At 43.3% G+C, this 22,657-nt stretch overlaps 1 protein-coding gene across 6 annotated transcripts in view; it reads left to right on the forward strand.

Moving 5' to 3' along the window:
- The window catches only part of cdh13 (cadherin 13, H-cadherin (heart)), a 460,326-nt gene that overhangs the window by 381,093 nt on the left and 56,576 nt on the right, over window positions 1–22,657 (forward strand). For all 6 annotated transcript variants that reach the window (XM_039809525.1, XM_039809523.1, XM_039809521.1 and 3 more), the window contains one exon: window positions 16,641–16,783. In XM_039809525.1, the coding sequence (XP_039665459.1) occupies window positions 16,641–16,783 (143 nt within the window). The remainder of the gene's footprint in view (window positions 1–16,640; window positions 16,784–22,657) is intronic.

Here is a 22,657-nt window from a genome sequence, read left to right on the forward strand (position 1 = left end):
CTGAGTAAAGGCCTGCCAAACGCCTGGTACAGGAGGGAAGAGTGAGTAAGCGCGTGGGAGAGAGAGACAGAGACGGAGAGTGGGGGGGAGGCATAAGTCATACAGTCAGTGTGCCAGGAAATAATTAAAACAATCCTAAAAGATGCCAAGAGGAACAGGGAGAGAGGGGTGCTGTGCTGCGAAGCAGGAGCAAATTGCTTTTCTTCCTCTTAATTACAAGGTTATGGTTTTCAACTGATGCAAAGAGGTGCTATTATGCACCGTATTATAATAATAACTTTTTTGTCCTGTCTTGTGTTACCCAAGCTTGCTAATTTATGAAAATTATGTAAAAGTCAGAGACAAGAGCGCACTGGTGTCACTGTTTGTAGGTGCAGTAACACTCTTGCAGATAGCTGGCGTGTCTTCTCTGTGCATTCATGTGTCAAAGCAGTGTCCTTGCTTACCCCTCTCTGTTCCTGCCAAATATTGATAATGCAAAGCTTTTATTTTCATCTTTGATTTCCAGACCGCCCTTTCTCTCTGCGCTCGCTCCGCTGTTGCTGTTCAGTCGACACAGTGGCTCTTTGTTCGGCGTGCTCAGCGGACTGTCTGCAGTTGTTGAGAGGAATTGGCAGAGAGCCTCCTCTAGACTTTACCTGGCTCACGGCAAACAATAGTCAACGGGCTGACAAGAGCGAAAAAGAGGCTTTTTTGAGGTTGTGTGAGAGGCAAATCTAACGTAGGATGAGTCTGTACCCAGTCACACTCACGCCCAGGCCTGATTTAAGCTAGATCGGGACACTGGATCGGTAACTAGGGATGCACCAAATCCAGGATTCGGGTTCGGATTCGGACGAATATTGGGCTTTTTGACGGGGTTCGGTTTCGGCCAAACTTTTTTCCACCGAACCGAACCCTACGCTTGCACTACGCACGCTACGCTGGTCGACGTAATGACGGCGCCGTTGATTACGGGAAGGTGTTTACGTAGGTGGACCGTTCAATGCAGTAGGCTGTGAGAAAGTAAAAATGGAACTCGGTAGCAGAAAAAGTGTTGTTTGGCAGTAATCTCTGTCTCTCTCTCTTAACTCTGCGCGTGAAAACTTTTATGGCGCAGGTGAGTCGACAACAGATCTTAGTATGGGAATAGTGCGTGGCAGAATACCTGGAGGGGTGGCCATTCTATGGCATAGGAAACTTGACCCACTTATCGATGTGATTAGACTAGAGGTGGACTGGGCCATAGCAATTAAAGTTGTACATGATAAAAATGTTTTTATTATTTTAAATGTGTACATGCCATATGAATGCTATCAAAACGAAAATGAATATCTTAATAGGCTTGCCTTTATCAGCTCATTCATTAAAGAGAGTGAAAGTACTTGCATTTTTGTGATGGGTGATATGAATGCTGATATGTCAGATGTTAACTCTCTATTTGCCAAACACCTTAATAAATTCTGTCTAGACAGTAAGTTAGTTCTCTCAAGTAAAATGCTGTTACCAGTAGACAGTTATACATATATCACTGAAGCATGGCATACAACATCTTGGCTAGACCAATGTATATGTACAGCTGATGCTCATGATTGCTTGGAAATATATATATATATATGGATATATATAGTCTCAGTCAAAAGAAGGCGATTCAAGTCCAGCTACATGTTCAATTTGCAATGCCTTTTTCTCAGCTTTGCTAGCCCTACACCGAACAAACAGTGGGCATCAGATAACCCACGAGCCAAAGCCATTCATGCAGCAATTGGGAAAATGATAGCCACTGACTGGCAGCCCTGTAGCACAGTGGAAGACACTGGTTTCAACGAGCTACTCCATCTGCTTGAGCCACGTTACAGAATCCCTTCCAGGCGCTTTTATACTGACAAAATCAACCCTGAAATGTACAAGTCCATCACTTCCCGCTTACAAGCACACGTTGCCGGAGCACATGCTTTGGCATTTAATGCACTGCTGTGGACGTTATTTACTTCATTAATGTGTTTACTGTGTTAACGGACTGAGGATGGGAGTAGGATTCGGTATTCGGTTTCATCAGAATCTGAACCAGTGGATTCGGTGCATCCCTATCAGTAACTGTAACAAGAAGACAAGCAGAGCAAAGAGACTGTCCTCTCTGGTGCTGCCACCCATGGAGACATGCAAGGAGGAAATCAAAGTTCTTAGAACATGATTAAAGACAAAGAAATTGGCTTCTGTCGCTGATAACATTCAGACAGGATCATTCCTCTCTGTAACCACCTCTCCACGCAGCCTCTTTTCTTAGTTCTTTAGTTTTTTTTTTACCTTTCTCTCTTTGAATTCACACATATAACACCTACACCTGATAAGCTTGTTGTGTTAAAGAGGAAGAATGGCAGGAAAGAGTTTTAAGCGAGTAATGCGAAGACATGCCGTGACATTGTTCCATGATTGCCAATTAAGCCCCTCAGTCCATCATAATCATGCATCCAGCACTGTAAATACCTTAATTGAAATGTCATTACACACTACAACTCCTTTTTTCCCCAAGTTCACATACTTTCCTCGCCGGCATAGACACTAAGACAAACCTCCACTGAATCTCTGTGACAGGTGATTGATGCGACAGGCGCCAGCGTTTGCTTTCCCCTTTCTTAGTGCTGTCACATTTATTTCCCCTGTACTGTATAGACCTGCTGCACTGTGCTGATACAGAGCAGAAATATGAGCAGGTGTGACATGGGTAATTTGTCCACATGGCCTGGAGCTGTGGTTGGCCAAAACTTGGCAGCTCAGCTCAGTTTAAAGTTGAAATCCAGCCCAGAGCGGCTGACCGAGGACTTTGTAGGCGACCCCAAAGGAGTCCCTTATTTTTCAACCACAATGGCTTCGTTGCCAAATCATCCCTCTCTTTTTTTCCCCTCTGTCTCTCTTTGTCTCAGAAAAAAGTAAAAACTTTACTTGAAGGTATCTACGTAAGAGTGACATGACACTGTCATGAACGTGTCATAAACATTATAAGCAAGTCGTAAACGTTTATGACATAACTCTTCTTTTAGTAAGTGTCATTGGAGTTTTGTCATGACAAGTTAGGGTTAGGGTTAGGGTTCATGTGTCATGACAGTGTCATGACAGTGTCATGTCACTCTTATGTAGATACCTTCAAGTAAAGTGTTACCGAAAAAAGAATAAAAATATAAAAGAGACAGAATGATTTGCTTATTCGCCCAATTAACATTTGCATTCCTTTGGAGTCGTGTTTTTGGCCGATTGGTGATTGCAAGTCCCATACATCATATCTGAGCTAATAAGATATTCTGTTCTATTCTATCTTCGCTCTTCTTTTAGCTCTGGTTTTGGTCTCCACCATTTCCTGAGAGAAATATTTGTAACACCTAACTAAATGTTCTACTTTGTTCACTATCTAGCAGCTTACATTGTCTGCCTGCTGCTGGGTGCTGGGCAGGTAGCCTGCAGTTGGTTTTTAGATCTTTTCACTGAAAAAAAACTGCCAGCTGATGTCAGCAGTGAGACTGACGTTTTTGGCTACATTGAACGCGCAACGCTCCGCGAACGGTCCGCGGAATGTATCTTTTAACTGGCTACACCTGCTACGCACACACGGCGTATAATTATGTGTGTCACAGGGGAGACGGGGAGCTTTTGCTTTGGGATTGTTGTTGTTCAGTCCTTCCAGAAAAATGCTGAGTTTTTTTGTGATAGTTGCGGGCAAAAATCTTTTATTATGCGGCACGTTTTCCTAAAAAATGCGATGGAATATGCAGGATATTTATGCAATTTTATCCGATGAAATTGTGGGAACTTGCGAAAACTGCAGTTTTATGAAAAAGAGATTCCCCCAACACCCTGCTTTTCGATGATGTTCACGTCGCGTAATTACGTCACTTCATAACGTCACTTCATAACGTTCCCATGGCAACAGGGGAAAATGGCTGCTCTTGTGTGAAGTAAACACAACATTTTTCAATTTTCTGCTAAGATATATGGGACTTTTTTGCAAGCCCCGCATATTTTGCGCGGAAATTGGCAATTTATGCAGCAAAAGTGCAGCGTATTTGAAAAAATGCAGCCCCCGCATAAATATGCGGACTTTGGCTGATTATGCATTGAATTATGCGATCGCATAATCGCGTTTTTCTGGAGGGACTGATTGTTTCTTCAGTTTTTGGAGCCGGCACAGCGCTGTGAAACATCAATCCACTGTCAGCTGTTATCAGAGGACGGAGGTGACAGGAGACTCTCAAAACCAAACTGCCAATACGCTCACTGACAGTCATTAAGTTGTTTCCTGTATATAGATAGTTTCACTTAAAAGAATTATAAACACTTTATGATCCATTTCTGTGTAAAATGCTTAAAGAATATAAGATTGTCCTCTTTTTACGCTTGTAGAGCGGCTCTCCGAACATCCCCCTTTTTTTTTGGTTGTTATAAAGCCCCTTTTTTTTTTTTTTTTTTTTTTTTGTTTGTTTTTTTTTTTTGTTAAAAAAAACGTTAGTGTTGGAACATTCGCACCGCATACTTTGCACGTGCAATGTAGCCGCCCCATGAGACTTCCTGTGTTTATAAAACCCAAACAATGAGCTGAGAGACGCTGTACAGCTGAGGAGATTTACAGAGTCAGATGAAAACATTTCCGTCTGTCTGTCTGTTAATAAGAGCGACATCTGTCACATACACCTGTCTTGTCGTGGGATCCATTATTAACATTAAAATATTAATCCAAGCCAATTTAATGGTAAGTAAAGTAAGTAAAATTAAATTTGAATAGCACATTAATTGCAGACATAGCTGGGTAAGACAATTAAAACACAGGAGGCCAACAGTGTGTTAGGTGTGAGTACATTACACATGACTTTTAGAGGTCTTAGTCTGCGCCTCTGCCAATAGCGTTGGTGTGATGATGCACATAATCCATTTAAAACATGGAGACTTTTGGCTCTGTAATCTGCACATACTGCACAATACGTATCACTGCTGGCTTTTTGTTTATTTATTTTTGTCATGTATTTATTTCCTCGGGTCATTGTACATCGCTATCATACCCTATAGCAGTGTTTCTCAAATGGGGGTACGTGTACCCCTAGGGGTACTTTGGAGGACTGCAGGGGGGTACGTGAGCTATTTAACAAAAATGTTTAATAGTTACTAGGCTGCTGTCCAGAACATTGGTCCTCTTTATGTAGACTTTTTTTTCCTACCAAAAATGTGACATTTGTGTCACCTTCTTTGGACCTATTCTTGCCTTCCTTCCTTCTACTGTCCTACGTTTTACAAGTTATGAAGTTATGTCACATTTTTGGAAGTTTTTGATACTATTTTCGACCTATTCTTGCCTTAGGCTACTTCCTTCCTTCTTTCTACCATCTTTTTTCCAAGGTTTTGTCTTTTGTTTTTGCAGTTTTTGTCTCCTTTTCTCATTAGCATTTAAATGTTTTTTTCAGTTACAATGCTGTTGAATAGTAAATCTATCGCTGACAGCGCTGTACTGTTCCTCTTTATGTAGAGCTTTTTTTCTACCAAAAATGATTTGCGCTGGTCAGGGGGTACTTGGCTTAAAGGAACAATTCAAAAGGGGTACATTGTTGACAAAAGTTTGAGAACCACTGTCCTATAGGACCTCTGAGCCCATTTAAATACCTGACAGATCAGGTCACTGGTCTTATATAACGGGTCGAGTTGTGTTACAAAATAGATTAAGAGATAATCCTGGGTAGATCGGTACAGGTACTGAGCTTTTGGATGTAGGGTGGGTACAGGTTTGCAATACTAAAGGACTGACTGGCACCTCAGATGACACCACCAGAGAAGAAATAGAGCAGAGTGGAGACAGCTAAGGAAAGTGGGGAGAATTCATTTTCTTTGCACACTTATTCACAGTTCCAGTCTCATGTGTACCTGTCCTATCTCCATTCTCGATCGCTATTCTTATATCGCTCTCCCTGCTCTGCACCCCCTCCCTCTTTCATCCTTCTCCTCTTGCTTTACTAGCAGCGAATTTGGATGAAGTGTACAGTTCTTACGGCCAAACACAAGTTGGCACAACCCCTATATTTTTACTGCGTGTCTCTTGATTGATGTTCCCATATCTAGTGCTCACACACACTCAGCAGATAGAAAGACACTATTAGCATTGGCTCAGTGCCGCCTTCTTTCTCTCAGTAAGTTAGACCCCAATCACAGGGAGATCTTGCTGGCAGGAGAGAGAGAATAAAGTGATAGAGAGACAGGTAAAGATAGTAAGATAAAGCAGAAGCCAACGGAAAGTGAGGAGGACAGAAAGAACAAGAGAGAAAGAGACGGGAAACGGGGGAGAGAAGGGGGTAGAGGGAGAAATGCATAATAGGTTTTCCTGTTATATGCTGTCATTGCCTTTCAAGTGTAGACACTCGTCTAAGTTGCAGGGCACTGCAGAAAACTAAAAATGGTTAACAGAGACACTTCAAATATCAAGACTAAGCTCTTCCTGTGTGTGTGTGTGTGTGTGCGTGTGCGTGTAAAAAAAAGTGTTGCGTAAATTGAATTCAATTTTTATAATAGAGTTTCTAAGAGGTTGGTCAGCTTCTCAAGTGACCAGACAGAGCAGAGGTATATGACCTTTTCCTCTACTTTATACACACATACTTACAAGCGTTTTAATATTCATATCGGATGCATTTCCCTTTGCCTCCGACTGTTCAAATCATTATGCTTTAAAGCCTCGTAGAAACACCTGGGAATCACATGTTGTGCCGGGGTTGTTTGACATTGATCTTTGTCGCATTAGGCATCACTATCTCCTCCTCACTGCTGGGCATTTTAATCAGCCAAACAGTAGTCTAGCTTCCAGCCTTTCCCGTGCCCCCACCTGTATTCACTATGTACCTTTTAACAACTCACAATCCCCTGGAAATAGAGGGATTGCTGCAACTAACTATTATACAGTCCTTCCAGAAAAATGCAGAGTTTTTTTGTGATTGTTGCGGGCAAAAATCCTTGATTATGCAGCACGTTTTCTTAAAAAATGCGATGGAATATGCGGGATATTTATGCAATTTTATGCTATGAAATTGCAGGAACTTGCAAATATTGCGAGAACTTGCAAATATTGCGGGATCTTGCAAAAACTGCGGTTTGATGAAAAAGAGAAAAAAAAGTGATTCTCCCCCAACACCCTGCTTTTCGATGATGTTCACGTCGCGTAATTACGCCACTTCATAACGTTCCCATGGCAACAGGGGAAAATGGCTGCTCTTGTGTGAAGTAAAGGCAACATTTTTCAACTTTCTGCTAAGATATATGTGACTTTTTTGCAACGAAAATGCAGGGATTATGAAATCCTGCAAGCCCCGCATATTTTGCGCGGAAATCGGCAATTTATGCGGCGAGAGTGCGGCGTATTTGAAAAAATGCCGCCCCCGCATAAATATGCGGACTTTGGCTGATTATGCATTGAATTATGCGATCGCATAATCACGTTTTTCTGGAGGGACTGATTATACAGTAGGTGTTTGAGTAATGCACTTTATCACTTGAAGAAAAGATATTTTTCGCACATTTGCATTTGATTATTAGCCTGGCATCGTTATACTCAGATTCTAGTCAGAATATGAGTCTGATACTGCTCCATTGGATTATGGGGCGTGTTCCAACCGAACCAGGAAAGAAAATGCCTCTGCGCTCAATTGGGTAGACCTACAACCAATCAGAGCCACGAAGACAGACGTCACAGAAGATGCAAGTCAAAGGCAGGCTTCGACAGAGCAAAGGCAGAGGAGGCAGTTCCTGTGACCTGCGGACGGGTGTGGCAATGTGTCTACATACTGTACGTGTTCGCGGTTCTCTGTTCCTCTTTTAAAATGAATGCGCTGTCGATATCTTCTATAACAGACACGATGGCGGAGTAAACGCATCTCAGTTCTTCAGCAGCAGCCATCTTTGTTGGAAACTAATTCAACCCAAGCGCTCTTTGGTAACGCGGTTGATTCCGTTACTGTTGATCATCTGTCCATCATCGTATAAAGCCCGCCCTGACAATTTGATTGGTCCAAACAGCTCTGGTTCGAGCATAGTTGCTCCACAACGGATCAAGTCCAGACCGAACTTCCCGACCTCCAATGTTGTGGGCGGGGCTAAGTTTAGCTGGCGTCCAGGCTATTTGATTATTGAAGTTAGCCCAAAAGTAGTCTGGATGGAAGACGTTGATGTTTACTTAGCATCGAGGAGACATTAACCGGAAACCTCGGAGAAACGTTACACGCTGAATACGGCAATGTTTTAAGAGAATTAGGATCGTGCAACAAGGCAGGCCTGCTTGGTTCTTTCGGGGAATGATTGTAAGGATTTACAAAGAATATGTTTACGGCATGTACTCTCTAACTGGGATATTCTGGGACCGATTGGTGGGGATTGCTATGGACAAAATACACACTGCGATACACTGGTAAGAACGAATTTGGTGTAACCATGTATCAGCTAATTTAAATAGCTCACGTTACTGTATTGTGTGCAACATCTAACTTCATTTGATATTGTATTGTAGTGTTTTCTTTTGCGGGGTGCTAATGTTCCACCTAAACAAGTTCCCTCCGGAGACACTTTTGTAGAGCCACACTCGCTGCGTCCGGAGCTTAGCGCCGCCCAAGACGATTGTGATTGGCTTAATGAAATGCAAACAACCCCTGTCGGGGTTTTTTTCCTCCTATGCAGGAGTGTTGCCAGACCTGTTGCCAGACCTTCCTCCGCAGCACTGTGGAGATAGGTCTGGCAATGCGAGACTTGCCCCAAAAGCAAAATAAAATGTGTTAGGATTCAGAGTAAAACAGTTATACAAATGCATAAGCACTGGCATATTCTTTGCATATATCGTCACGTTACATAAATCTCCCTTTGACCCCAAAGTGATCTCTCAGCTCCCTGGAGGTGAGCCTGAGGTGGAGGACTGATGCTTCACTACTCCAAACCAATTTACCTCTCAAAGTCAGGCCATGCATGACCTGACCAGCCGTCCTAGATTGTTATGGCTGTGTTGTGAAACTTAATGATGCTCATTCGGAGAGGGAGGTGAGGGCTTGAATATCCATCAACCCCCTGGAAACCCCACACGTGCTCAGCAGAAAAACAGGCTCAGCTTGAAGGGAGAGATAGATGGATTCAGGGTATGCTTTGGGAGTTTCACGTGGACTCTGATCTGTAGCTCTGGATGTTTGACTAAAAACGTTGACTAAGGTAACAAACGCCATCGACATCATGATCTTCAGCGATGGACCATGTGACGAAGCAATTGAAGACTCTGCTTTTCAAGCAGGCTTTTTGTTAGTCGAGGTTTTTTTTGTGGTTGTTTGTTAGGTTTTCTATTTGTACCAACATTTTCTTGTATTTTAATTTGTTGTATTGTATTACATTTTATTGTGAAGCACTTTGCAATTTTCATCTGTGAAAGGTGCTAAACAAATAAACTTTACTTACCGGGGAGCTGTGACCCATATAAATCCCAAAATGTATCATATTCCTGTTAACTGTTTTCTGATGTATCACCTCTATGGGTAAGATCTGGTTCCACAAATCACAGTTCTTATGTCAACAATGGCTCCAATGACTACGTATGTATACATGTATGTATAAACCTGCCGAGAATTTGGATTTACTCTGAAGTTCCCCTCAACTCTACAGAGTCTTTCAGCAACTTTAAAGGTTGGGTTCAGTGCTGTCATCAATTTCATTACCAGCAGGTGACACAGAATGTGATGTAGTTCTGTTTGTTCAGTAAAGTAAAAAGGTTAATTTATTTTATCCTCCTTACGCTGAGGCAAATTTGGCGCTCTTAGGCTACGTTCACACCGCAAGTCTTAATGCTTAATTCGGATTTTTTGCTCAGATCCGATTTTTTTGTTTGGCTGTTCACATTACTTTTTAAAAAGGTGGCCTATATCAGATTCCAGTGTGAACCGTTTGCGGTTTCGAACTGATCCGCATGCTCAAATACTAGAGAGATTATGGAGGAAGGGAGCATTTTCGCTTTTATTTCAAATTGTTTGTGTAATGGAAGCCGTAACATTAATGAGCAGGTGCTGAGGAGGAGAAGAATGAAGAGAAAGAGAGCCTAATTGGCTATTTTGGCCTTTTGCGGGGTTATGGCTGCAAATTCACTACAGAGGTCTGTGTGGATGCAGAGACGCAAACAGGAGTGGTGGGACTGCGTTGTGAGTAGCTTCACAGAGACGCAGTTTATTCAAAACTTTCGGATGTCGAGGGCAACTTTTGATAAATTGGTTGTTGGTTGTTCACACTGCGACATATTTATGGAGGCATTGAAAAACATCAGACCTGGGTCTGATTCAGGACCACATATGGAAGTGGTCTAAATCTTATCTGGCAAGATTTGAGTGTTCACACTACTTCTGAAGAAGCCTTACCTGGTCACTTGACCCCCAAAAAAAGATTTGGGCCACTTTTGTCTGCAGTCTGAACGTAGCCTTATACTTCATCACCCTGCTCCCCTTCTTTGCTCCTTTCAAAAATACTGTGGCCTCTAGAGGGCGTCGCCACTATAAATGTAAATATGAGTCGTAATTGCTGCTTGAACATACAACTTATTTATGGGGGATTTTTTTGTAGGGGGGTGGGGCGGGACAGTTTTTTTTCCTTTACGGCGGTCACTGCTCAGCTTTTATCGTCTCTCTAAATGAATTCTCACCACAGATTGACTCTCTCTTATTCTGTATCGCCTACACATGCCTGCTATTGACACAAAAACACACAGATGCGCACAATGTATGCAAGCATTTTGTTCCTGATGTAAATGGATTATGAGTGGGTGGCAAGCCTCCTTCTCTCTCCTGCTCCCAGATCCCTTTGATTTGTCTGGGAAAAACTGAGGAACAAGGCTCAGATCAGAGTTAGAAAGAGCTCATCTGTCTCTACACATCCACAGTAGCAACAGTGAAGCTCTGCTCTCAACTGTTAGCTGTCAAAATAAATCATTTACATCTTCAATATGTATTGCTTATGACTCCCTTTTTAGTTTTATCAAGCATCATTGAGTATGTTTACATGCACACTAATATTCCACTATTATTCCAAATATGACAATATTCCGAATTTGATTTAGTTTATTTAAACAGCATATTCTGTTTGGATATTCTGAATAAGGCCTTTTTCCGAATTTAGCATTTTCTGATTAAGATATGTGGGATATGCGAGTATTATTCAGGTTCATAGACTTCTTTGGACATGTATACAGCGTATTCGGAATATGTGTCTAAATCGGGTTTTTTATGTTGCAACAGTTTGCGGCCAGTTTACTGCATGTTTGTGGCTTATGGTTATCTCTTTGTGTTGCTGTTGTTGTTGTACAGAAGTTCAAGTGAGTCTGGCTGTGGTAGAGATGCATGCTCAAAAGAAAAGAAACAGCTACTTTTAAACATTATGAAAGACTTGGATATCAATAGGTTTTTGGATATGTGCACACATCGCTACGCCGACCTTTTCAAGAAGCTGTTTGAAGGAATGAAAGAGGGACGCTGTGTTCGCACGGTCCAACAAGTCCACTACCGCTGGAAAACTTTGAAAAAATCCTGTTTTGCACGGCTGCATGTAAACGGGACTATTAGTGGACCATTCATTTTCATTAGCCATGTATACAGCTTAGTCGATTGACAGCATGTCAATCACTGCTCATGCACACACATTCATTCTCCCTTGTGGGGGGAGGGGCTTAGGTCCTGGATCTTCACATTCCAACCTACGGCACCTTTAAAAGCAGCTTTCAATTTGACTCATAATTCAAACCGATCTTTTGTTTTGAATCAACACTGAAACGACGGCTTGTCAGAGGCTTACGTAAAATATTTCAAAAGACCACGGTTGGTATTATATTACGTCTCTGGCCCTGGATCAACTCTAATGAGACACCTGACAGTCAGACAGATGACACTCGAGTCCTTGCCAGCGCAGTCCAGGCTTGTCTGAGTCAAAGCTAAGGGCAATCCCTTACAAAAACATACGCACCTAGGCCCGTGCACACACAACCCGTGACCGGGCTCTGATGCCAGCTATAGCAGCTCAGAGTAGTCCCTGAGGGCGTAGCTGTGCAGACCCGTGGAAAGAGCAGTATAACAGCCTGCTCGCCGTAACACTGGGGTCACAGGGTGCCTCGCGACACTTTCTGCCACTCAAGCAAAATCTGGACAAATCACTTTGCTGTGTTGAGAATTATTTGACAGTGCAAGCAATATATACAGGCATCTTTTACCTTGAGTTGTGCGTTTTACTTTTTGCTTGCTTTTGTGTGTGCATGTTTAAAGCGGATGTGCGTATTTGCAGCTAAATGAGGGCGTATGTGATCATTGTGTTTGTGCGCTGTCTCATTTGTTGACTCATTTGTCTGGGCCTTCTCTGGTTTTGGAGATAACCACGTATAACCAGATATGAATATTCCTAATGGCTTTTTAATGTCTTTCTAATTTGCCCTTTAAAGGGCTCTAATGGACTGTCCCCATGTTTGTACAGTGGATGGGACTCATTTAGTGGTTACCTTTGAGTCGGCACTAAAGCACACAGAAGCAGTACACTTTTACTGTAGGAAGGAACACAGTAGCTTGATGTTTTACTCAACGGTCTGCGTAGCGCCATTGTCTTCGGCTGTCAGTTGTGGAATATCCCACTTGTCTGAAAGAGATTCCCTGGGGTTTGCACTTTAGAGTGAATCTGTGAGTTTGTGTGGAATGAAAATTAACATCTAAAGGAACATTTAAGCGATGATTACAGGCTGGTTGTGCTGCTCTGCTGATTTCCAGACTCCAAACACTGGTTAACACAGAGGGGTTTTTCCTTGACTCTAAAATAGGTAACAAGGCATAAAATAAAAGTATCTATTACACATCACATTTGTTTTTTAGAATGTTGCTGCCGTGACTTTAACACTAACACACTGAGGTTTTGAGGCCAATATCAATATTGACATTTAAGAGAAAGTAATAGATGGCCAACATTTGCTTTTAACAAACATTTTTGAGCACAGCATAAAAGTTGGTTATTAAAGGAATGGGGGAAACACCTTGCAGAAAGTTAGATGAAACCGATACAAGCCACAGCCGGCAGCTAGTTAGCTTAGCTTAGCTTAGCACAGAGCCGGGGAGCAGTCTCTGTGTAAGATGGTGGTTTGGATTAAATCATTCCAGAGGAAAACGAAAGAGTGTTTCCTGGGTGAAAGTATTTAGTTTTCGCCACGAAAAAGGGAACTCCGCTCTCCGACTTGAAAGCGCTGTGTTTTATGTTGACACCACGTTGTGCTATTTCATTTTGAGTTCATAATTAAGTGTTTTGGCGTGGCTAGGCCGAGTGACACTATACCCACGCTATTGAAAGAGGGATTTAACTCTTGCATGTTTTGTTTTGTTGTGCATGATGCTTTTTTCACAAATCGCACCTCGAGTACAGTCATTTCAATCAGGAGAGACTTGTTTGCAGATATGCAAAAGGTTTTAATATACCACAGCATGTAGTGTACAATGTATTGGAGATTGTACTCCATCGTTATTAATACATTTAAAATATTAATAAATGAATGTAGGGGTAGTGAACCAAGATGTAACCCCCCGATGGAATCCAGACACCGGTGGTAGCGGAGAAGCCGGAAAACCAGACCTAGGAGGCATCGGAGCGACAGCCGGAGAACCACCAGGACGGGAGGTGGAAGGGGAGGAGGAGGGACAACGTCTTCCTGAAATGACAGCTGAGAGCACAGGGAGAGAAGCAGCTTTTTAAACCAGTGATGAGATGCTGTGATTGGCCTATGGGATCCTTAGCCGTTCCTGATTGGTTTAACAGAAGGTGAACGCCTCCAGCGCTGATTCGCTTTAGGAGGGACTGATTACTTGTTAGGTCTTCCTGAAAGAATTTTCGCTGAGCTACATACAGTATGTGTCCATATTAGTAGCGTATTTAACCTCGCAGCAGTGACGCTTTTGTTACAGTAGAACATATGTGTTGGCTAACAGTAGTAATCGCTGGCGGGGAAAGTGTGTGTGAGGGAGAGCGAGAGGGGAAAGGTGCGAGCAGGGGTTGATTGCAAAGCCATTTCCCAAGGCTTTGTCGCGCTCTGTTAGCTGAAGAGCTCCATTTCTAAGACCATTTGTCTACTGCTGAGCACTTTGGCAAAGAGCAGCCTTGTGGTGAAGAAGCTCTGCAGTCTTGTGTGTCCGTGTGTGTGTGTGTGTGTGTGTGTGTGTGTGTGTGTGTGCCCTTTTGTGCATGCACCGTATGTGGGATGTGACACAGTAGAAGACCTTGTGTGAAGGTACATGTACGCGCTTGCATACGTGTGTGCACATTTCTGTACGTACATAGAAAAGTAGCGCAAGAGAGCTCTTAAATCAATCACGTGTGACATTGACACAGATGCAAGCCCTTTCCAATCACCATGTACCAGCCATCAGTGGTTGGCTGAGTGGCCACATTAGCAGGGTCGTGATCCGCTCTGCACCTCCATTTGGAGGAGATGCCGGCTTGGCCGTTTGCCCGCGAGATTTTTGGAGAGGTCGTCCATCATCTTTAAATCTCAGCCCTGCAGGAGCTGCTGCTGCAGTCGCCTGTATATGCATGCGCACAGGGGTAGAGCATGTGCACAGGAAGTCACTCTGGGTCCATTTTCACACCATTTTTCTTCTTCGCTCAGCACCTTTATCACAGATTATTATTATAACTGACTAGGGATGTACACCTCCGGTCTGAGGCCGATGCCGTATATGCATCTTGATGCATTGCCAACGATCAGTTACATTAAAGATATATGTCGTTGCTGTCGGGCAGAAACCTTGTATGTCCATATTTCGCCATCTTCATTTTTTTTTTTCAGAAATCAATCAATGGTACTGGTCACCGTTTACGTCCGTCTGTGGGTTTAACAAATATTTAATCAATGACGAGGCCATTTCGTCTGACTTTCTCTGAGGTAAATACTTCAACAAAATGTTTTAATGATAGACTTTTTTTCAAGGGTTTTGGACATACAAGGTTGTCAGCCGACGGGGACGACATGCAGCAACTACCGATATACGTTACAATACGATTCACCCTCTATTGCAACGCGGTGCGATTCAACACAATGCGATTCGATGCGATATGGCGCGATGCAAAAGAGTGATGCTATACATGCAAGTTAATGTGAGTTTAATTTGATTTCCTAACCAAAACATAAATGGAATCAAAGTGCCGTTTTTAACTTTACATTTGTTAATCTCTACTGCAACTCAGTAAGCAAGCAGCCCGTTAATGGTGATTCTTTCTGTAAAACCACTGAGACCTTTCAGAAACTGGCCTTTTCACAAGTCCTTTGCAGTGTTCTGTTCTCTGTCTGTCTCCACCTTACAGTACCGTATACTTTTCTAAACCTCACGCAATTAACACTTCAAAGATGCTCAGGATTAACAGCGACAATTAAGCATGGTTACCTGACGTGCCAGATGGTCTGTTACACAGAGCGATCTGAGAAGCCGTAATTGGAAGCTATTTGGAAAAAAAAGGGGCAGGCACTTTCAAATAAATAACTGGCAGGTGACTGAATTAACCATCTGTCTGTCAAACACATTAGGAAAAGGAGCAAGCATCTTTTCCATTTAGAAAAGACTTCAGTGCCGTTCTTTGCTCTTATTTCAATGAAGAAATACTCTCCGGTTCCGATATGACTAATGCTATCATGGCATCTACGCTGACCTCTTTAGGAGCCACCGCTGTTACACACACACACACCTGACCCACGGCCATCCATTTCATTATTTCAACAAATTCTTACTGTACACAGTGTAAAAGAATATGTTAAAGACGTTTAGTCCTAGAACTTAAAGCTTTAGTGCGTAACTTTTTGATATTAATAAACGTCCGTTACATTCAAGCCGTTGCCAAATGAGTTGCTACAAAGCTAATTAAGGCTATCAGCTCCACACAACTCTCTCTGGATTTCTCAGTGTGGCTATGTTCAGAAGATTGTGGCGTCCGGCGACTTTCCCGCGCAGAAACTCGAGCGAAGATAATGACCTCTTCTGAAGAGTCCATCATGTCATCACGTAGGCTTGTATCATGTGGACGCGCCAACATTTTTGTTGTCATTACTTAGAGTTCCTCATGGGGGGAGACAGATACTACGCACTATAGCTTTAATGCGCTTTAAATCTCTCAGCTCAGCTTGGGACACGCACACATACAGGTGCATTATCACGCACGAAAAAACACTTAACAAAAAGAAATAAACTATGTTTTAAATTGTTAGCTGCTCTTGTTGCTCAGATGTCCAACCTTAACAAAACACAATTATTTATTATGATTTATACATATTTAATGTATATTTGTCTTGAGCAATAGCTTTTATTCACTTACGCACCCAGATTTAAAATGCCATAATGTTTTTAAAGCTGGCGTCAGGAAGTCAGTGGAGTTATACACTGCACGGGACAAATATGGAGTATTCAAATGCCTGTCTCGTCTGTTGTCGTATCTACAGAGCTGTCTGTCTGTCTGTCTGTCTGTCTGTCTGTCTGTCTGTCTGTCTGTGAGATGCATGGAACCTAATCATGAAGGACCAGAATTAACTGAAAAGACAACTTTAATGCAAGAAATGGTTAGTGTTCTGGTTCTTATGTGGTCACAGCTTCTTACTTATCTTATTGACTTTTTTTGTCCAGGTATGCTGTTCTGCGAGACCCAGCAGGCTGGCTGAGTGTGAGCCCAGTCACGGGAACTGTCAACACTTCGGCCTTGCTGGACCGTGAGTCCCCTTACGTCCATGACAATAAATACACAGCTGTCTTCATCGCCACAGATAACGGTGAGTTGCAGATACCCCACTGTATGAAAATGATAAAGGACAATTGGACATAAACAATACTTGATGTATTATACAGTATATAACCTGTAGACAAATAAATATCCATATTGCTACTTTTCCACTGATATAATACATCAGTAATTGGTAGCTAGTAGATAAAAGGCTTTTGGAATGTCCTAAATTGGTTCCTGGTAGATATTTCCCAAGAAACAACTATTTGATGCACAAAAAGAGACAAAGCTTAGTTTGGAACAAATCAATGAAGAATTGGATTGTGAGCACAGATAGCAGTAGCCCTGGTGGATAAAGAGCACAACATTGAGAAACTTCAACAGAAAATCAAAGAAAAGCGATGTCAAATTCTGTCTTACACTGTTTAATTAAAAGTGTAAAACCACCACAGGACCAAACATGTCAACGCAATATATGTTCACTCTAACTATACCATTTAAATAAACTATGTTTAGATGGTAAATGTGTTTACAGGGTGTTACTGTGTTAGAGATTTTTCTTTATGCAGTGGCAGCGAGCCAACAACTCCTCCCTCTATGGATTTATTCTTACTAAGAATTCCTCCCGGGAGATGAGTATCGGTTCAGAATCCTTGCAGCAAACATGAAAAAGTACAAACAAAGCCTGCCTTTGCATATAAGTTCATTTTACTCTTGAAAGGGCTCACCCTGTCGGTTCGTTTCACATGGCCACAGTGGAACTGTCGTCATCCCGTGGTGAGAACGGGACGGTCCCGAGTGGCGCTGCTTTCTAACGGACCATATGGCCGGTCAGTGGAGCTGCAGCTCCGAGACTCTCCAAGGCACGGATGAAAGTGTCGAGAGCCCCGGTGCGCGCTGCTTTTTTTTCTCTCTGCTTCTCTCTTCCTGTGTTTCGCGGCCTCTTTGTCCCTCTCTTTCGCTGTCTCTTTCCCTCTCCCTATCAATCTATCTGGTCTCCCGTGCTCAGGGAGATTCTGACAGATCCATTAGAGGAACTGAGAGATTCTATTAGTTGGCAGCAGAATAGCACTGTTGTGCTGGGGAATTCGGCAGCCTTAGAAAGATGAGCGTTGAAAGAGGAGTAATGATGGGGTGGGAGGAGAAGGTGGAGGAGGTGTAAGGGTCAGCGGAAGAAGAGAAAGGAAGGGACATAAGAGGAGATAACAGGAAAAAGATATACAGCCAGTGAAGTGGGTTAGGAAGAGGTAGAGATGAAGAAAAATGGTGAAGATTATGAGTGGACAGGGCAGGGAGTAAGATTAGTTTTGGAGCCAGCGTAAGAAGAATACGTCGTTGGGGAACCATGAATGTCTGAACTGAATTTTGTGCCAATCCATTTAGTAGTTTTTAGGTGTTGAGCTTTTTCACTGGATATGTGGAAACTTTGACCTGCCGGTGGCGATGGATTTAAAAAAAAAAAAAAATCAGGGGATCATCAAAGTCAGTAGGATTCATCTATAGGGGACCGTAAGTATCTGAGTATGTTGAGATATTTCAGATTTGCCCAAAGTGGTGGACCGACCAACCGACATTGCCATCCCTTGAGCCAAACCTTAAAACTCAAACTGCACTTCGTCAGTTTTATGTCTAACATGTAAAAAGTGATTTGATGCACCTGCGTCCACTCTGCTCCTAGACCACTATTCTACACAGATACACAAGGAGAACCATAAAAGCTACTGCACCCAGACCTTTAACAACCTATTGAAGTGATGCCTGCTTGCGTGTTAGGGGTGTGTGTGCACGTAGTTGAAATGTGAGCAGAATACTGATATCTGCTTGACCCCTGGCGATTCTTTCGCTGCACGCTCCGTCATTGACAGGACAAATTTGCTCCTTCCCTACAGCGATCTGCGCAATGATTGTATGACAACCCACCTACATGTAGACTCCCGACAGGATATCGATTGACCCTTACATCTTCATTGTTATCTTTACTTGGAGCCCTCAGATGAATCTACCCTGCACTGGAGAGGAGGAGGGTGAGGTAGAAATAGACTTGTGTCAAACCCAAAGAGAGGAGGTTAAAGCAGAGGCATACAGTATATATATGAAAGGTGCCTGTACTGAAAAGGCAATTGGGAAAACGTATTCTGGAATAGGAGAAAAATCGCCTGAAAGAACAACACATTCTCACTCCCAGCACGTCAAAAAGCAACGCTTGGCCAAGTGTGTGGGGCTTCCCTTTTGCCGTCATTTTAGACGCCCTTGGTCAGGACTCTTGGAGTCACTTTTTGACGCTCGCTCTTGTTCGGGACCGATTTGGCGCCATTTTTCAACGTGCAGGGTTAAAAAAAATGTATGTTTAATTGAAATGCAGCTCAAGAACCCTGACAGTTAGGTTTAGGAAAAGTTCGCGGGTGGGGTTACAAAATGTACCTTTCATGGACATGCGGGCCAGAACGGGACACGGACTCCGGTCTCCTGGGTGAAAGTCCTGTGTTGTTTGACCCATTCACCACCCCAACCTGCCTCCTTACGCGGTCTTTCATACTACTCACTACTGTTGTTGCTCTTAATACCACGTCATCTTACAGCGCCGCGGTCGAGCTGCTGCTATGCCCGGTGCGTTTTTGTGTTGGTATCTGACGCTGAGAGCGTCAGTATTTGACGAGTTAGGAGTGAGAATGGGTTGGAAAGAATACTAAGATACATTAGAGAGAGGTCTTCAACAACATTACATTATGTATTTATGTACAGTTTTTCAAGGCTTATCTCACATGTGATGCTATGAAAATCTACTATCTATCAACCATGGAATTATATTTTTCCCTGCTCAATATTTCTCTGAAAGAAAAAAAATTATCCCAGTTACCTTAAGGGCTCTATATTAACGATCTAAGCGCACGGCGCGAAGCGCATGGCGCAGGTGCGTTTAGGGCGTGTCCAAATCCACTTTTGCTAGTTTGACGGCGGGAAAAAAGGGTCTGTGCGCCGGGCGCATGGTTCAAAAGGGTTTTACTTAGTGTCTTCATTAATCAGAGGTGTGTTTTGGGCGTAACATGCAATAAACCAATCAGAGATCATCTCCCATTCCCTTTAAAAGCCAGGCGCGTTTGGACCTTGGAGCATTGCTATTATGATGGAGGATTTGCACCGTAATATTTTTATTTGTAATATTTTGCATGTTTGTGTGCTGCTGCGCTTCCCTGTGTGTGTGTGTGTGTGTGTGTAACAAGCATAGTGTTAAAATAACAATGAAATGCTGCGCTATTGACTTTAGACCAGGTCACTTCCCGCTGCCCCAAGATAGCAATGCGCCGTGGCTGGGTTAGCTCAGTTGGTAGAGCATGCGCACATATATAGAGGTTTACTCCTTGACGCAGTTGCCGCGGGTTTGACTTCGACCTGCAGCCCTTTGCTGCATGTCATTCCCCTTCTCTCTCCCCTTTCATGTCTTCATCTGACCTATGGAAATAAAGGCCTAAAATGCCTTTAAAAAAAATAGATAGAAATATGCCAAGAATTCACCTGAACACACCTCCCTGTAAGACCAGCACGCCCATGGGCGCACAGATGGGCGCAGGTGCATTTGCTATTTAAACGACGCGGGCACTGGACGGGAAATTGACCACTGCGTCGGTCTTAAGCTAGCTAAGACACTTGCGTCGGACTTTTCGCTGCGCTGCACCCGGTGCAAGACAGGGCCCCTAGTCTTGTGTGTAACTGAATGTAACTGAAGGGGGGAGAGTTTTTTTCTCCAGTTTAATCCGATTTGACTCGTGTGCTAGCTTGGAATGGGATGTATACTCTCGGTAAATGATTTGCATGGTTAGCAACAGATTGGCTGTAGCGCCTGGTTAACAACATGAGGGCAGATCAGCTGGAGCAGGCCTTCAGGCCGCAACAGAAGGTGAACGATGGAGCAAACACACTTTAGGGAAGGAGGGAAGTCGGGATCAAGGAAGAGATGCTAAGATGGTAGACAGAAATAGAAAAAACAAAACAGAAGAGAAGAGGAGAACACAGGATCTGGGGGTTTAACGAGGTAGTGAAGTAACGATAACGTTGATGTCTAGGTCAGGGGTCATCTCAGCTGGAGAATTTCAGCAGTGAGTCATTAGTCTGGAGGTTACACTCAGTTGCCATGGCAATCAACTGCACTTGCAGGAGTGGCAGACGGAGCCATTTGTCACTCAATGATGTGTGAAGTTGTAGACTTGAATACGTCCGTGGTTGTTACTGCACGTGCACACATGCTTGCGCGCGCAAGTGTAAATGTCTCTGTTTATTTGCATGCACTGGCGCTAACCTTTATCCCTGCATCTGTATTTGTGCACATTGTCTCCGTCCTCCCATCGTGCGTTTCTGTTTCTGAGTTAATGACTGAAACGCCGCAACCCAGTTTGGCCTGGGCAGAAGCTCCTGGCAGGCCAGCGGAGCGGCGCGATATTGTTTGAGGAGAATATTGTTCCAACCTGAGCAGAGGGCTTGACGGGCTGTTTATATAAACTCTCATCAGCGGCTGCTGGTTTTTGCACGCCAACAAATTCTCTTCTGCTCTCTGATTCCCCGCCGGGACACCAGCTGTTGCCGCATCTTACCCCCTTCTCCTTCCGTCACATTCGTTTTTTTTCTTCATATTCTGTGGCGGCGGATCTCTGTGTTTGTGTGTGGGTGATTTGAAGTTGTGTGTTCATCCTGGATTTGAATGTCTTTGTCCTGGTGCATACATGCCGTGCCCCTCCTGCCCCTGTGTATCCACTCGCTGCTGTGTGTCGTGGTTCAACGTTTTCTCCTACTCATTTAAATGTTAAAACCGCCTCCTGGTGGGAGCCATTTGTCATTGGGAGGCATGAATACATTATCAAAGCCCCAGTCGTGTGAAACATGGAGGCGCACACACACGTACGTACATACTCACACACACACGCAATCTTCAGTGTCATCTGACACCGAACCTCTTATTAAAAACTCTTAAGTTATGCACAGTAAAGATGAGCAGTGTTTGATTTGAACACATGGACGTAGGGAGGAGAGTCCTCCATTTAGAACTTAGGGTGTTTGTGTGTGTGTGTGTGTGTGTGTGTGTGTGTGTGTGTGTGTGTGTGTGTGTGTGTGTGTGTGTGTGTGGGCTATCTGCATAACAGTGAGACAACCTCAACACAGTCAAAGAGAGCTTTGTTAATTACGGGAATATTAAGTATTACACACACATACACGCTCTCAGACTGAGCAATGTGATAAGTCTCAGCATTCATCACAGTCAGATCACATCCCCTCTGGCTTAAATCAAAAGGCAAGAGAAGAGAGGGGAAGCTGAATTCTAATGGTTCACAGAAAAGAAACTCTGGTGCTCAGATGGATGTAATGTGTGTGTGTGTGTGTGTGTGTGTGTGTGTGTGTGTGTGTGTGTGTGCGCGCGCGCGCGCGCACGCTTCTATATATGTCTTTCTTCGTGTACGATGTCTGCCACTGTGCTGCCTCATTGCCACGCTAAGTGCTGGGAACCAGTGTGCCGCTCACTGTCATAATAGGCTGGGTAATTTTCCTGTTTCAGGCCAGCCCAGATACAATGGCTTCTCTGCTCAGTGTCTGTCATGTCAGAAGCACACAGCGAGGCAGGCTAAATGCAAATAGATAGCCTCACGTTGTGTCTTTAGCCAGCTGTGATCAGGCTGCCTCAAACTACAGCGGGGACATAATAAAGCATGATGAGCCAGTGTGTGTCAGCCCAGTGTGCTGAAATCCTCAGGCCAAGAATAGAATAGAATAGAAATGAATAGTCTGTTACATTTTTGAAGATGGCTGTCAGCGTTTATAGATAGATTAGTATTTTACTTCTGCACCTCTGGCTTTTAAATGTATAATACAACTCCACTAAACCCTGACTTAGCTATTGATAAATCAGTGTTTGACTATTGGGAATTTGAGACGCAGT

This window comes from Perca fluviatilis, chromosome 8, assembly GCF_010015445.1.
Source record: "Perca fluviatilis chromosome 8, GENO_Pfluv_1.0, whole genome shotgun sequence".
NCBI classification, from domain to species: domain Eukaryota; kingdom Metazoa; phylum Chordata; class Actinopteri; order Perciformes; family Percidae; genus Perca; species Perca fluviatilis.